We start from the raw sequence: 17,528 nt of genomic DNA, 5'->3' as shown, positions 1-17,528 counted from the left end.
GCCCATTAGTACTTTTCTTAAGTGACATTGGACTGGCAAATGCTCGAATTGAGCCCCCCCATAAGGCATTAGGTACCCCCTATGACAAGTAAAAAATAAAGGGGTCCCCAAGATTATTTTAGTAAAAAATATATGAATTACACAACAACTAGGGACCCCCATAAGACTCAATTTGAGCACTGGGTCTGGCCCAATCACATCTTTAAACAACTCCCCTTTTGGGCTCTGTCCGTGCGTGCAGCATCAGTGTGTATCTGTCAAAGTAATTTGGCTTATTACACTTACAGTATGTCTTCGGGAGTAGTAGCCACATTATAACGTCTCAGTGTTACCATAAGATGGTCAGAACAGCTAGTGTACACATTGTGCAAGCTGGCTAAGACAAATAGCAGATCTTTAAGCTAGTTTTTGATGTTTCCCTGTTTAGCTAAAAGACAGGTCCTGTGTGAAGTGAACACCTAGGTACCGGAAACTGTCCACTCTCTCCACTGGGGTCCCACTGATGTTTAGCGGTTGGTATGACCGCTCCTGCTTCTTGCTGAAGTCCACTATCAACTATCATTCACTATCATTCTTCTTGCACCATCTCTGCAGGTTTTTAACCTCCTGTAGGTAGGCCATCTCGTCATTGTTGGAGATCAGGCCCACCACAACAGTGTCGTCAGCAAACTTGATGATGGTTGTGGAGTTGGAAGTGGCCACACAGTCGTATGTGTACAGTAAGTACAGCAGGGGGCTCAGAACACAACCCTGGGGCGCTCTAGTTGTGAGGGTGAAGGTGGATGAGGTTATTATTTATGAGATAGGAGTTTTTTGTCCCAGTCCAGTCCTCGACATGAGTGACAGACAAAGTCAAGCTAGAGACCAAATTTCACTGGAATGCAAAAACTAAAATAGAAAGCAACAAGAGGAACAGGAATAGAGGAGGGCAGAACACAGTAGGGATAGAATAACACAGAATGGATATCTGAATAGACAAAACCTGATATTTACATAACAGAGAAAACCTCACTGCTGACATAAATAACGTCAATTAAAATGCCCTCTCTTTAGTGTGTAAAGCCTGCTCTATATGTACAAAGCCTTACATATCACTATACCTTTTGAAAACAAAATATGTTATTGCTGTGTTCTATATTTTTGTAATTCTTATTTAAAATTTGTGCTGGCATTTCTCTTGGTTGGTTTGTAATGTAACACTCTAAATTAACTAACTGATGTTCATTTAAAATAGGAATAAAGAGAAGATATTTTGGCATGAAAAAAATTAAATCAAACAATTTGCCACAAGCATTAAACCTTATTGGAAGAAGTTTAATATAACACAGTAATAAACAAGGAACAGGATAATAGACTGTCGCAAAAAATATCTCAACACATAGAAGAAGGTGTCTAGGAGGGTGAAAGACATGTTCACAGGAATGAACAAGGCTTCCATCTGAGCTCCATGTGAGCGATGTTTATAAAGTCTGTGGCTGACAAGTTCCAGGTGTTATAAATCAGGGTAGGAAATGTGATGATCCATGACAGTGCAGATCTGTGACTGAGGTACAGTACATATTGCAAATACTTCACAGCTCCAGAAATCAGGGGTTCAGTTCTGAGACCCCTGGTGCCTATCAAGAATATATTTTGGTCTTTTGGCCACTGTTTCTGCAGTAGTTTTGCAAACATATCTGTTTATTATTTATCAGGCTATTCAATCATTCAGTCCTTCATTTAATGTACCCACATTATCCTGGTCAGGGTGTCTGGAGACTATCCCAGTAGAAATAATTCAATTTATTCTAGCCACTCCACCTGCCTGCATATTTTTGGGAGGTGGGATAAATAGGAAACCGAGGTGAGAGTTAGCAATGCTTAATGCTTACAGTCAAGAGATAGTGGAGGATCATGTCCCCAAACACTCAATAAAGTGCAATCTAATTTACAAGCTTTAATGTAACATGATCAATGACAATGTAATGCACAGACAGAATTATTACATTTAAAGCAGGGGCCTAACTCCAGTCTTGTCGGGACAGAGTCCAGCCAAGATTATAGCAAAAGCTCTAAAACCCTTTTACTCTAAGTATCCCTTAGATATTAATGATGTGATTTTATGCAGTCAGTTCTGACTTTTAAATAGCACATAAACCGAATCCTTTTCTTCAGTATTTCCATAAAAAAACACAAGCCTATAAAAGAATATCTAAATAGAGATAAAGCTTTGTACTGGTAAAAAATAGAAGTTTGCATTATTGAGGAATTATTAAAAAATATATATATATATTACAACTATTGTTCTTAATTAATCCTAAAATTAAAGACTTTATTAAAAAGAATGACCACCAACAATTAATTCTCGCTTCTCCACAAATAAATTTAGCAGGGTTTTAAATCCACTCCCAGACTGCTTGGCCTTTAACTCCTAAAAGATCATCTCCTAGGGATTCTGGAGTGGCCCGATCTACAATAATATGGGAGAAATCCATCAATCCAGTAGTGTGGACTGAAAGAGATCCTTTATCTTTTGAGTAAATCAATCACACAGTATACTTTTCATCCCTGCCTTTGCTGTTCTCGAACAACCAAGAATGAATCAACCTCTTTTATATTAGACATACTGCTCAGAGCTCAGCTGTCACTTAATAGCTAGCTCAGACATGATAAGAGATGATGGTTAATACATAAGCAAATAGCATACAGCAGCAAATATTCTTTGCTGATATCTGCTGGTGCAGCAGCATTAGAAGCAGTAACATTAGGAAAATCAACAAATCCATCATAAACGTTAGCTCAATATTAAGGACTTCCCTGGAGTGCTTGGATTTGGTAGTGGAGAGTAGGACTCTACCAAAAAATTAATAGGAGAACACCACACCTCCCCTCCACAACCTAATGGCTGTACAGAAGAGAAATTTATTTTATTACCTTTATTACCATTTTTATGTGTAAAGCTGCTTTGAGACAATGTCCATTGTTAAAACAGCTATGCAAATAAAAATTAATTGAATTGACTTGAAATTTTAGCAGGAGAATACTTTAGCTTTGTTGTGATAAAAAACGCTACAGAAAGTCTTTTCTGCCAACTGCAATTAGATTTTACAATAAATCTGTTCTTTCAGGAGAGGTATATCCCTCTCTGACATCACTATCTTTCTATTCTGTATTTATTAACCAAAATGTTATGGATAAATATGAATGTTTATTATTGAAACCATACTCAACACAGAGCAACACAGAGACAAAATATTTAGATTTTTGTATTTTTGTTTTAAAGTAATTATGGTGTTTTAAATTACGTAAAACATCAGGACACCAAACGGGACTTCTGCTATGTTTCCACACGGACTGTTTTAATTGCCAAATGTGTGTATCATGGCGGCTTTTGGTGCTGACTGGCGCATCAGTAAAAGAAATGTTTACTAATTAAAAATAATTTTTCAGTATTAATTTATTTATTTATATTAATTATTTGAGTAAAGAAAGGACGTCGTGAATATGTTGCGCTGAAGGGTTTACTTTTGTTTTATTTTTATTTATTTATTCATATTTTTATTCAAAATGGTCAAACAGAAATGCACACTGCATTCATCGCGCGTTAATAAAACCAGTGTCATTAAAATGAATTTGCATTTTGACAGCCTTAATTAATATATCAATACAAAACGAATAAAAAAATGTGTTACCTAAAGTATGTATCCAGGCCGAACATCCACCATATAGAACACAAGCAGAGAGGAGATGATGATGATCATCAGGTGATCAGGAATGTCTGTTCTCAGTCGAAAGAAAGAATATTAACACTTCACCAAATAGATTAAAACTAAAGTAACGAGCCTGTTTTGAAAAGAAGTAAAAAGTACAGATATTTGTGTAAAAATGTAATGAGTAAAAGTAAAAAATTGTCTAAAAAATAAATAGTGAAGTAAAGTACCGATGCCAGAAAAATCTACTTAGGTACAGTAACAAAGTATTTGTACTTCGTTACTTCCCACCTCTGGTGAGGAGTACCAAAAATTGTCTTGACTACAGTCAAGCATGGTGGTGGTAGCATTATGGTTTTAGACTGCATGAGTGCTGCTGGTACTGGGTTCACTGGTACGACCCCAAACACCGGCTAGATGACAACTTCCTTGCTAAGGAAGCAGAATGTGAAAGTGAGAGTGGCCAAGTATATCACTTAACAGCACTGATATGATTTGTACTTTTATTTTTTTATTAATATTACAACTTGCTGGTGCACCTTATGTACAGTTACTTAAGTTATATAAATCATCATGCACATAGAATCAGTATATGCTAATAATAGTATATTATTATTTTGCAAAGTTTTACCTTTTTAATGCACCTTAACGTGATTTCCAATTGACCGCACTGTTATACAATTTTACCCTCTTTTTCATTGTGATCTTTAAATTTAAAGTAGCCTTAATATTCTTCTATATTCCTGCTGCTTTTACTGTGTTGTATATATGTGAACTGATTGCTGTAACAGGACAATTTCCATTTTGGATTAATAAAGTCTTTATCAAATCATAAATTACGAATATGATAAAAACATAAGCCGTTTATGTAAAAGGTAGTTTTGTTCACTAAATTGTTCATGGTTTCTGGACACAAATGGACAAATTGATTCACACAGTATCTTCTAAATGGGTCATGATTAGCTTTACCAAGCACCGCTTTCAGAAGGATTAGTTAGTTGAGTAAACAGATGCCTAAGGGAAGAAAAGCCTCAGTTCAGAGAGACGCCTCTTGTGGAGTCCACTGCCTAATTAGAGTCCTGCGCGTTACCGAACGCGCGTCCCTAGTATCCACTGCACATGCGCAGTAAGGAGGCGCTCTGGGCGCGCACAAGAGGCGCACCAGAGGACAAGCAGTTCGCACTCTTAAACAGTTGTGCGATATAGAAGAGCCATTCACATATCTTCAGAAATTTATCTTCAATTTTTGTTTTTTAATGATTAGAAACAGGATGGACAGGATGATGCTTCCATTGCAGGTAAGATCACAAATTGATATATTATATTTTATATTATATTTTATATTATGTTATATTATATAATTTAAAGTGGAAGTTGAGTCATAATGGTCTGACAGAATATCTGTAAATATCTATAGATTATGGGACTGACACTGCAAGGAGTGCATTAGTGAGGAGTAACAAACATAGAAGAAGCAGTTTTTCTTGGGACAAGACAAGAAAGCCTGATGTCTCTAAACATGACCAGTTTCAACATGACGGATGAGATTGGACATGCCTATCAGTACTCCTTTCCTGCTGAGGATGCTTTATACAAGGAATACAAGGCACCAACCCGGGACTTGATTCCACTCCCCAAAGCTGTGCTCTATTTGTTAATGGCTGCTCTGGTGGTGGTCGCAGTGGCATATGCCATAGTGGGACATCTGATCAAAGACCTGGCCAGTGATGTAGTAGGTAAGGAAACTTGGTACATGCAGTGCTGTCATGATGTCCAGGTTTTTCGACATGGGTTTAGAGAAGGGAGGACCAGAAAATGTTGAGGATTAAAGCTTATCTATATAACAGCAACCTTTTCAAAATATCTTGTTTGTTTGGCAACACTATGGCATTACTGTTTAGTGTCACAGTTCCTATAATTCATCATGTTCCAATATTTAGGTCAAAACTTATACATTTAAAAACTCGTACAAAAAAAATCAAGGTATATATGATTCACTGATCTGCATAAATCAAACACAGGACTTGTAGAATCCTGTAGAATGATCCTTTATGAATTGATCAAATACATATAAATCCTATTTATATAATTACATATTTGATATTTGTATATATTTGATATATCAATATTATTATATATAATTTATATATTTTACATGTGAAAGTTAATTGTTACCTGAAGTAGTAATCACAAATGATATGATAAAATGTAATCTTTTTTTACATTAATTAAAACGATATAAATACATTTTATCATTTTATATTGTATCCACATGATGTTACAAGTTCATGATACAACATGACAATTAACAAAAAAAACCCCAAAAATAAATAAATTAATAAAGAAATTAAATTAATAATCAGTTGAAATCACATAACATTAAATAATCATGTGTAAAGAAAACTATATAAAAAAAAAAAGAAAAACATTAAAAATAAATAAATAAAATAAAATTCACATTTGAAAATAAATGAATCATGCAAACATGAAAAATATATGACAATAAAATTCATTATGTATAACCCACATGAACCCCTCTGTGTAAAACATAATGTCAAGTGTGTGTGGGAAAAAGCATCTTTTCAATAAGAAAGACAAAAAGCTTTAATATTGAAAATATGACCTATTAAACATAGTTTAATAATTTTATTTGCCTGTATTACAAATATATTTAACTTCATTTTTATTTCATTAGGTTAAATTATTACCTACAAACTTTGACTCTGGTTGTATGTAATAATAGTTTTATCATTATTATTATTGTTGTTAAGAGTACAAAACAACTTTCAATTGCAATTTAGCAACCACATACTGTATATGTTTACTTTTTCCCCTCTAGACTGTGCACTTGGCCCAAATGAGGATGAGCTGGAGAAAGAAAATAATGTACGAAGCACCAGCCCCAACCCTGCACTGTCTCTCTCCCAAACCAATGCCTTCCACCTGTGGGACCAGGACGATGTTGTGATCCCATTAACTCCGAAGGAAAGCCCTCAGACAAGTCCTTTAGTGCTGACTGCTATCCCGTACATCCCATCCTTCTTTCCTCATATAGGACATTCGCAGCTCCCCACCTCTCTCAGTACCACTAACAGTCATGAGCAGCCCCCCAGCCCTGGCTTTACCTGCTCTATTCCACAAGATCTATAAAAGACCATGGAACCAACAATATTTTTTCACAACTAGTGTGTTTTGGGAAGGAAATGGCTGTATAATCTGAGTACATGTTGGACTGTAAGCTATTGGCTAATTATGATGGAGTTTCCAAAAATGGAGCATCCACACAGAAAGAGCAAAGAGTACCAATTTCAACTTTACCTTCAACAAATAAATTAATTTGTCATCATTCATATTTCCTGGAATTCCTATACCTGGATCTATTTAATGAAAATAGTCACTGTCATTTTGGTTGTTTTTTAAAGTTATTGATCCAAGATTTTTTTGTGCAAACTACCCATTAAAACGTTGCCAAATAAGTAAGGATTAGCAAACTGATTTAATTTAAGACTTATCCTTTAAATGATTTTCTTCCTTGTGCTCTCATTGGTGTGTATCACACAACCCCAAGCCTGACCTTTCAAATGGGTGTCATCTGTAAACTTGGTCAACGACTCAGACAAACGCAAAGAGAAATCTTTTTACATCAAGGTGTCTTTAGGATGATGAGATCAACTTTGTCATCCACTAGTCAGGTCTCTATCACATGACTACCAACTGGAGATGGTGAAGGCTTGAACATGCTTCCTCCAAGATAAAGGAAAGTTGCCAACCATGTATTTTTGAATATATGCATGCTGTGTAACACACTTGTAATTAAGGGCTTTCTGCCCTTGTCTGCAAAAAAAAAAAAAAAAGCTCTCAGATGCTGGCAGTTGGCTTTTGTCATTGTGATTGACAATGGTATGCCATCACTCCCACCTAGAGAGCACCATTGAGATTCAGACTGCTCATGAGTCTTATAAGTGTTTTTAAAATGGTAAGAAATCAGGTTTAAACGAGCTCCGTTCAAAGAATGGGTGAGTGAAAATCAGAGATTGCAACATATCACCTAAATTTGCAGCTATGTATTCACTTGTTAATAAACATGTCATTAGCAGGATTATTATTTTTTTTTTTACCTGAAATGGTCAGATATATAGTCAGGTAAGGAAAAAAATACCAGCGAGAAGTGTATTTTAAAAGCTAAAATTTTTTTTACCTCAGCATTACCCCTGTCTTGTAGGTCAGTATCTATGTCTTAAAACTGTTGATGGATGTAAACATTTAAGATAAACGGTCACGCATTAAGCCATGTGACGGCTTGCATCCCTCAAGCAAACGTCACCAAACACACTAAGCTTCTTCAGATGTAAAGACATTGACAGATTAGAAGGGGGATATTTAAGCTCTTTAATTACACAAGTAACCTTTAAGTAGAAACATTCTCTCTCTCTCTCTCTCTCTCTCTCTCTCTCTTTCTCACAGAGCATACAAAATCATTAAAATTCCATTTTTTAAACAGTTTCAATTTATTATTTTTACAACATAAATGTTTCCCTTTTAGCTGGTGTATTTGCAATAATGACCTGTGAATGAATATCAGCATTATAGTTACGAGACATGGGCCAGAGCAAATAGTACTTCATTAAATATAAGCACTAAATCAATAATAAAACACATACAGACATGCTGCTGACAGTCAGAATGCTAATCAAATAATCAGTATTAACAGTAACTCTGAGTGCATGCAGTATTGAGAGGAGAACTGCACCGTATGGGGAATATATATACGTATATTTCATAGCTGACAGCTTTACCTAAAGTGTGTCATTTTTTTTTTTTCACTCTCAGAGTCAGAGCCCAACATAGTCTCTTAATCAGTGAGATACTGAAAGTGGACCCCAGCAGAGTGTACGTCACTGGCGTGGCAATGTGGACTGATCCAGGACGATTGGATAAATCCATGAGATTTGTGAATGAGAGGATTCTAAGAGACAGATTTTCCTTCCTGTGATTGTTCCTGGTTGCAGTTTAAGAGTCCAGACGACACACTGGACTGTCGTACACCATCTGCAGATTTACTTTGTGCCCCACAAGCTCACGGATGTTGTTGATGCCGTACTTGATCATGGTGGGCCTGTGGTGAGAGGAACCAACTTCAATTTACACACACAATCAAACTCGAGTTAGAGGACATAGCGATCCCTGTCTGAAGCGATTTCAAAGTAGGACAAACATGTTGGTGTTTTTGTGTTCTTGAGATTGTAGGAGTGAAATCAAACACAGCTGGATTCTGTCAAGCTGCCAGACTCAAGTCTGATTAGAAAATGTTACATGGTTATATAGGGGGTATATATGGATCTTTCTACTCTTAACAAAGCAGTGGACCAATCAAGAATTGTATTATACATCTTATTTGTTAATTTAAAGCTTGATTGCCCAGTCCCATGTTAATCTATTATGCTATTAAATATAAAAAGCAATCAAAATACTGATCCTGTTTCATCCAGAACATCTTATTTGCTTGAGAATAATTTCCTTTTCCAAATCCAATTTGAACTTTTTGCCTTTTACAACAGAATCATATACCTGGTACCACTGCCTGATATCCGATCTATTTTTTCTTTTTGCGCTTCTCCGCCTGACACAGATTCTGGGTTTAAATTTCAGATGTGTACCATCTCTAGTTAAAACTCACCGCTCCAAAGAAAGTCCCCAGGCGATGACTGACACATCCTCCGGTAAACCCATAGGCAGCAGCATTTCGGGTCTAAAAACCCCAGAGTTCCCAACCTCTACCCATTTCTTCAGACCTAATTGTGAGACAGAGAGACAGAGTATCAGCTTTCTGCAGGACTTACTGGGGTGGGGATACTTGCATTGATTGCTGAAAAGCAATCTTCCCATCGTTGTAAAACTAACAAGCAATTACAAAAGCATGTTTTATATCAAACTGGAGTGTCAAGCAAAAAATGTTGAGTGCAGTTTTTTTTTTTAACATGCGTTTTAATGGTACCCTGCTCAATGCAATCAGTGAGGGCTTATAGCGTGAAATTGCTCACGTTTCTGCAACGAATTTAAATCTTAACATCATTTTTGTGAAACAAAGCAAAACCCATAAAAAAAAAGCAATCTTAAGTTGTGCTACTTTGCTGCTTTGTTTTTGCCACAAAATGAAATATCAAAACCATTTCACAGTTTGCATCACTGGTCTATGCAGTGTGGAGAAAACAGGAACTGATTCTACCATTCTGTTTAGTTTTAGTGTTTTGTTGTTTAGTAAGAAGAAACCATAAGCATGTGTGTTAGTCAGACTAAGACCGATAACATTATTAATAGCATTAATAAAAAAAAATTTAATTACCAAGCATGAAAAATTATTTAAAATAAATGATTCAATAATTTTAAAAACGATTTATTTTTATTTTGCAAAACACCATGTATATTATGATGTATTTTTACATATTATATTTCAATTCTTTTCCATTCTTCTTTTTCATTGGGCCAGACTCAGAACACTGCATTCTATGCAGCACTTTAGCTCTTTCTTATGGCTCAGTTTGCATCTCGGACGTCAGTTCAATGGGTCATATGAAAAAATTTATTTTTGCCCACAACTGAAAATACATGGCACATTTGGTTCACTTCCTGCAATTGGGTCGATTCAGGGTCGAATTGCTGTCTGGCTGTAATTGAAATGTGATAGAGTACACCTGGAAACATTCCAGTCTTGCTTACCTTCATGATAGCTGAACACCTCCATGCTGGGCTCAGTGTAAGGGTTGTAGGCTGGCTTAAAACGCAACTTAGTGATTCCTGAAAGATAGAATGGCATGACATTTTAAATACAATTTTTAAAGAAGCACTGCTACTAAATAATAATCTGATCAAGTTCTAGAACTCGCTCCTGCATTTTTAAATAGCGGCCATTCAGCTTTTCGGAGAGAGCTTGAAGTAGAACTAACCGAGTTTGGTGAAGAACTGATGCAGAATCCCCATCAGGTCACCCAGGGTCAGGCCGTAATCAGCCACCACGCCCTCAATCTGATGAAACTCAGCCAGGTGAGTGGCGTCCAGAGTCTCGTTGCGGAACACGCGGTCTATAGAGAAGTACTTCACTGGTGTAAATTTCTCCTGATTAATGGGTAGACACAAACGACATCTGAGTATAGAGGTTTAACATTAAACTGAAACAGATCTAAAACTAATACAATTTTAAACCAGTATAGAGAAATGGTATAAAATATTCTAAATCCTTTTAAAACCCTAAACACATGACAAGTCAAGAACATCCTTATTAGAAAATATCAAATTTCAAAGAATAAAGTCTCTCTGATATAATGCTGTTATATTGATCATTTTACTATGACAGCATGACCTGCAGTTTTATTCTTCGTACAAGACAGAACCATGCCATACTTCTTATAGTTACAGTTACAACCTATTGACGCTTTAATTTGTAGCAATTATGAACTAGCAACACCTTCTATACGATCAAAATTGAGAATTCAACAATGCTGTTTATAATATAATGCACTAATGTAGCTCACACACACACACTACTGTGGTTTAACCTTATTCGTGTGAGCGTTTTGAAGAACGGATATAAAACTAAGCATGTGGAGCGTAAATGGGAATGAGTGTTTACCTGCTGGGCTAGTTTGTAAAGCATGCGTGCGCTCACAGCTGTCGTGTGTGTACGGAGGATGTTCTTCTGAGCTTCTTCAATTTTCCAGTCATATTTGTACCTGTCATAGTTAACATTAAGTGGGAGAAAGCTCATCAACCCACTGAAAACAATATACAATTAAACAGGAAGTCAAATTAGTTAATTCATTACAGACCACATTGTGATGTTTTCTTTTCTTCCTTCACTTGTTTTATGTATATAGCTCAGCTTTATATATATATATATATATATATATATATATATATATATATATATATATATATATAAAATAATATATATATATATATATATATATATATATATATATATATATATATATATATATATATATATATATATATATATATATATATATATATATATATATATATATATATATATATATATATATATATATATATATATATATATATATATATATATATATATATATATATATATATATATATATATATATATATATATATATATATATAGGTCAGTAGGTATAGGTACTAGTTTTTTATAAAGAATACATAACTCACCCCTGTGATCCATATCCTCCCTCTGAATGGACCTTCTTCACCCTTTCTAGGTATTCTTGGGGAAATTTATGAGCTACTGCTGGATCTGAAATCACAGTTATTTTAGTCATTTGGTCAATCAGCATGACCTACACTGAAACAGATCTAAATAGAAATCCTACCAGACAGGAAGAAGGTGTCATGCTGATCTCTAGCAGGGTGCTGCTGGGGCTGGAACAGAGAGTCAAAGTTCCAGAAAGAGCTCTCGATGAAGTTATTGGTGGGCATCTCTGTGAACCTGCAAACAGCAGTTTATTATGTAAAATACTTGCATTACAAAAACACTTGTAGGACAATTACAACAAATGTAAAAGGTAACAGAGTATACCCTGACTAAAAACAAGCAATCTTTGGTGGAACTGACCCCATTTCCAGGAAGATCTGTCTGAACTGCGTGCGCACCTTCATCAGAGGGTGCAAATGGCCACAGTCTGGAGCCACACCCATTGCCTCGAAGTTATACGGCTTGAACTTTTTGTCTTTCCAACTTCCACTGAAACAAGAGAGAAATAAATGCGTTTTGAATAACATGCCGGAACCCTAGTTTATGGTCATATTCTTAGATCAGCTAAAAGTGACTAAAACCAAACCAAAAAAGCAAATAAATTATTTGGTTGTTTTTCTTTTGATCGCAATCACTACAGCAACAACCACCAAACTGATGTATTCTTCTTTTGTGATGTCTGATGGTGAACAGCTCACCTAGCAATCATCTCTGGAGTGAGTTCAGTCTCCTGTTTGGTGATAGTGGTGCTGAAGTTGCTGCCTTTGGTGATCCAGTAGGACTTTACTGTCCTGAAAATCCAAACGTATTAAACATAAGCTTATCAACCAGGCCAATACAGATCAGTGTATCTAATTTGAGGCTTAATTCATGTATTAAGTGCACTCATTCTCTACACAGACATTCATGCTGTACAAGGACAAGACCATGTTCGAGGAATCTTCATACTAGCAGAAAGAAGACCAATTCCGTTTGAGCACAACCAACAAGCTTATTTTCATATATAGTACCCGATGAACATAAGCATGGGGAACATTTTACACATTTACAGAAGAAAATGTTCTATGCCTACATCAGAAATGTACTTAATCTCCTAATACAACTACAGCACATCATAGTATGCACACAAGAGCTCGGTCTTCATTACAATGAGAGGACTTTATCTAAAAGACCATACAAGATGCAGTTCACAGTAATGCCATGGACAAATTGAATCAAAAGAGCGACCTGTACTCTGCGGTGCATCCATTTGCGATATTAAATTTACCAGAGCCAGGCAAAGCCGTGCTGCTGGACCAAAGCCAGTTAGGCCACACACACACACACACACACACACACACACACACACACAACAAACAAAGGCTTGTTCCTACTCTTATAAATCTGAGCTACATTTATTGTGCCTTTAAACTTAACGTATTACTGAAATAAGAATATATTGAGTATATCAATACCTTGTGTAAATGATGTATCATTCATGTGGCATAACAAAAATACAGTTTGTACCACATTTACATTTATTCAAGACAAATAGGTGAGCTGGGTTGTTTTATATGCAGCAGTCAAGTACAACTCATATGGGCTGTGATTACTTTAGACATAAAACAAGAGGTGGAATCATAAAATAATAGAAATAAAGCACAGGTAAATGCATATAAATGTTGTGTAACATATGAGATAATACAAAAACATGTTAAGATCCTAAAATAACTTTTCATGAAATTTGATTAGAAATAATACTCCTTAAAATAATAAAAAAAAATACTACTTTCTGCAATTCTGCTACATATGCTTATGGTAGTACACATTTTTAAGCTAAACAGAGAGGATTTTTTTTTTTACCTTAACTTTTGGGGCAGTCTACTGTACTACATTTACTTGACGTTTTAGTATGCGACACAAGATAAGATTAGCGCCATCTGCTGTCTCAAAACTATGAGAATATGCAAACAATACTTCTACAATCTAATAATTGAAACTGTTGCATGCACGCATCTATCAAATTACATATATGTATATAAATAAACAAAAAGCTAGTACACCCTCAAATTTCAGCAACCATTTTAATATAATATTCTCAAGGGACAAGACTATAGAAATGTAACTTGGATATATTTTAGAGTAGTCAATGTGCAGCTTGTATAGCAGTACAGATTTACTGTCCTCTGAAAATAACTCAACATACAGTCAATATTGTCTAAATAACTGGCAACAAAAGTGAGTACATCCTACATGAACATGTCAAAACTGTTTAAAATGTCAATATTTTGTGTGCTAATCCTCCTGGGCATGGAATTTACCAGAACTGCACAGGTTGTTGCGCTGATCCTCTTCCACTCCTCCATAATGACATCACTGAGCTGCTGGATGTTAGACAACTGGAGCTTCTCCACCTTCCGCTTGAAGGTGCCCACAGATGTACAATAGAGTTCAGGTCTGGAGATGTACTTGGCCAATCAATCACCTTCACAATCAGCTTCCTCAGCTAGGCAGTTGTCATCTTGGCGGTATGTTTTGGGTTGTTTTTATGATGGAAAACTGCCATTCGGCCCAGTTTCTGAAGAGAGGACAGCATTTTCTTCTTCAGTACATGTTGGAATCCATGCTTTCCTTAATGAACCTCGGCTCCCAGTACCTGCAGCACCACCATGCTTGACTGCAGGTAAGACACAATTTTCTCACCAGGGCTTATGGCATATGGTCTGAGCACTGACAGGCAGACCTTCCGCTTCTGCAACCTCTAAAGCAATGCTGGCAGCACTCATGCGTGTTTTTTGAAGCCAGCTTCTGCACGCACAGCAACTGGACTCAACTTCTTTGACCGACCCTTGTGAGGCCTGTTCTAAGTGGCCACTGTACTGTAACTGAGTTTTAGTGTGTTACCCTTCTTCTTATAGTACAGGCCGTCTTTGTGGAGAGCAACATCTAATTTTCAAATCCTCAGAGAGTTCTTTTCCATGAGGTGCCATGTTGAACATTCAGTTGTCAATATGAGAGACATGTACTTAAAAGCACCAAATTTTAACTGCTCTAATACAAGATACATGATGTATGTTGGCAGTTATTTTAACAATAATGGCTGTAGGTTGAGTTACTTTCAGAGGACAGTAAATCTGTACTGTTATACTAGCTGCACATTGACTTCTCTAAAATATATCCAAGTATTATTTCTATATTATTGTCCCTTGAGAAGATTAAACTTAAATGGTTGCTGAAATGTTGGTGAAAGGTGTACGCACTTTTGTGAGATAATCTGTGTGTATATATATATATATATATATATATATATATATATATATATATATATATATATATATATATATATATAAATTTTTTTTTTTCCAGATCTAAAAAAAAAAAAAAAGGTTCCAAGAATATATTATTTTCTATATAGATAACTATATATCTATCATATATCATCTATCTATATATAGATAACTTTGGGAGAACTGTTCCACTTACACCTCAGTGAGCAGCTTTCGTTTCTTCAGTTCATTCTTTTCCTTCTCCTCCAGTTGAGATGACTGGCCCTTCTGCACTAGCTGCAGTTTCCCTCTCACAGAATCCTCGATGCTTTCCACCTGTAATATGCACAAGCACTATTATAATACAGGCTGTCACCACCTACCACATTCTACTGAGTGGAAACTTGCAGCAATTGCTGTCAGCTGACAAGATTTTTGTATTAGTGCCAAAACAAACTCGCCGTCCTGAAGACTCTGGGGCCTCCCTCATGACCTTTATCCACACGAATCCATTTGTTGGACATGGCCTTGCTAAAGCCCACTTTCCCACTGGCCAGTTTCTGTAGCAAGAGAAAAAAGAAAGTAAGAAAATGTGTTTTAAAAAAAAAAAAAATGGTTTTTTTTTTTTTTATTTAACACAAACTATATGGTCAAAAGTATGCAGACACCAGACCATCACACCCAGTGACTGAAGGGGAAAATTCAACACTTCATTACTTAGTAGAAAGGCTTCTTAAAAGAGTGTATTGTGTATATTGAGGAGCAGTGTATATTTTATCAGAATGCCTGACTTGACCATCTCTTTGTATCTCTTTGTCACATGTAATGTATGTATCTATGATTGTGGTGGTTCATTCAGTCTTTCCACTCTTTGCTCACCATGAGCTGACTCTGAGGCAATCCTTCTTTGGGGATGGCGTTAAACACCCGGGCTTCATGGCTTCCCTGCTCGGCTATCTCACTTCCTTCTCCGGTCAACTCCCAGTGCTTGGAGGAGCGCTGCTCTGCATCAATAACCTGCAAATACATTGACACCAAACGTTACAGGCCTAAGCAAGACAACAGCAATAACACATTATACACTGCAGTAGTTAGTTAAGCTGCCATAACAAAGTAATATCAAATGATGTGTCAGTCAAGCTGATAAAAGAAAATACATAACTGCCTGAGACAATGTACATCTGAGCAGAACACAAACCCATCACTGACTGAGCCCCTTCAAAGGGGATCTCATCCCCTTTAATTCAGTGCACATACAGTAAACAAAGCTGTGAGGTACACAGGTTAATCACTACTGCTCATCACTATTAATAATTATACATTATTGCTTTACCTATTAGTCAGTATACAGTTTTTGTTTTCCCGGAAGTGATTGCCACTGCTTCGTAGCACACGCAACTAATGAATCAAGGCATTTGCGCAGCTATTGCATCAGTCCATGAATGAAAGCATGCTATGCTAGCGTAGCTTCCTTTAGAACTCCATAGGGAAACGTACCTCTCCCAGAGCCTGAATACTCTTCACGGCCCCAACAACGACCTGGTGGTCCACCGAGAGACTGACCGCCACGTCTTGACTGTCAATACCACCGTCAACCTTTTCCACCAGCCGCAACAGTGATTCTAATACACCGGTGTCCGCCATGCTTAAAGCTTCCGCTGCTTCTCGGGGAGAGGGAGAGACCGGATGTGACGTCGACGGGGCACGCTCACGCACACACTTCCCAAAACTGTTCTAGTTTTCTTCTCAGTTCAAAAGGCATTCAGTACAAAACAAGTATTTTAATTTCCACTTAGAAACGTCGTTTCCATTTTCTAATTCTAGTTTAAATGCTGCTTCGGATAATTAAATTATTCTTTTAAATAGTTTGAACTGTATACACTGTAACTAACTCTAAGAAAATAGTAAATAAGGTAATCCTTTTGAGCTCCATTTTGTTTGATCTCTTCCGCCCCCATACGGTATAGTCCTTTAACTCCGCCCCCATACGGTATAGTCCTTTAACGCATTAATATATGCATTAATATGTGGGTTAATCTATTTAACTGTGAAGAAGTGTTTTAATGTGTTGTTATCACTTATGTCATGTGATACGTCAGTGTCACATGACACTCACATCTGTGACATCATTGTGTGACATCACAAAAGGGTTTTCTTATAAATGGCCATTCGTGTTTGTTTGTAAGAGCTGATTGTATTATTTGTTATTTATCTGTTCTGTAGCTCTTACGGTGTTTCACTAAGAAAAGGTTTTTCATCAAGGAAAGGTAGATTTTGTGTTTCCCAAAGAAAAGGCTGACGGCTGAACACAAAATAAAGGCTTTTTGAAACATCAGTACGTTTCACCATTGTCTGGCT

The 17,528-nt window shown here is 36.3% G+C and overlaps 1 protein-coding gene across 1 annotated transcript; it reads right to left on the bottom strand.

The window, feature by feature from the left end:
* Window positions 1-8,173: 8,173 nt before the first annotated feature.
* Window positions 8,174-17,129, bottom strand: farsa (phenylalanyl-tRNA synthetase subunit alpha). The gene is made up of 13 exons (XM_046866743.1): window positions 16,668-17,129; window positions 16,050-16,187; window positions 15,632-15,730; window positions 15,388-15,506; window positions 12,624-12,716; window positions 12,286-12,414; window positions 12,044-12,159; window positions 11,883-11,967; window positions 11,317-11,416; window positions 10,634-10,802; window positions 10,407-10,484; window positions 9,367-9,481; window positions 8,174-8,805 (listed from the first exon to the last, which is right to left on the bottom strand). The coding sequence occupies exons 1-13, from the start codon at window positions 16,812-16,814 to the stop codon at window positions 8,700-8,702; spliced, it is 1,494 nt and encodes a 497-aa protein (XP_046722699.1). The 5' UTR covers window positions 16,815-17,129; the 3' UTR covers window positions 8,174-8,699.
* Between the last annotated feature and the right edge of the window lie 399 nt (window positions 17,130-17,528).

Source organism: Silurus meridionalis, chromosome 14 (genome assembly GCF_014805685.1).
Source record: "Silurus meridionalis isolate SWU-2019-XX chromosome 14, ASM1480568v1, whole genome shotgun sequence".
Taxonomy (NCBI): domain Eukaryota; kingdom Metazoa; phylum Chordata; class Actinopteri; order Siluriformes; family Siluridae; genus Silurus; species Silurus meridionalis.
This window is presented reverse-complemented; position numbering and strand designations above follow the sequence as displayed.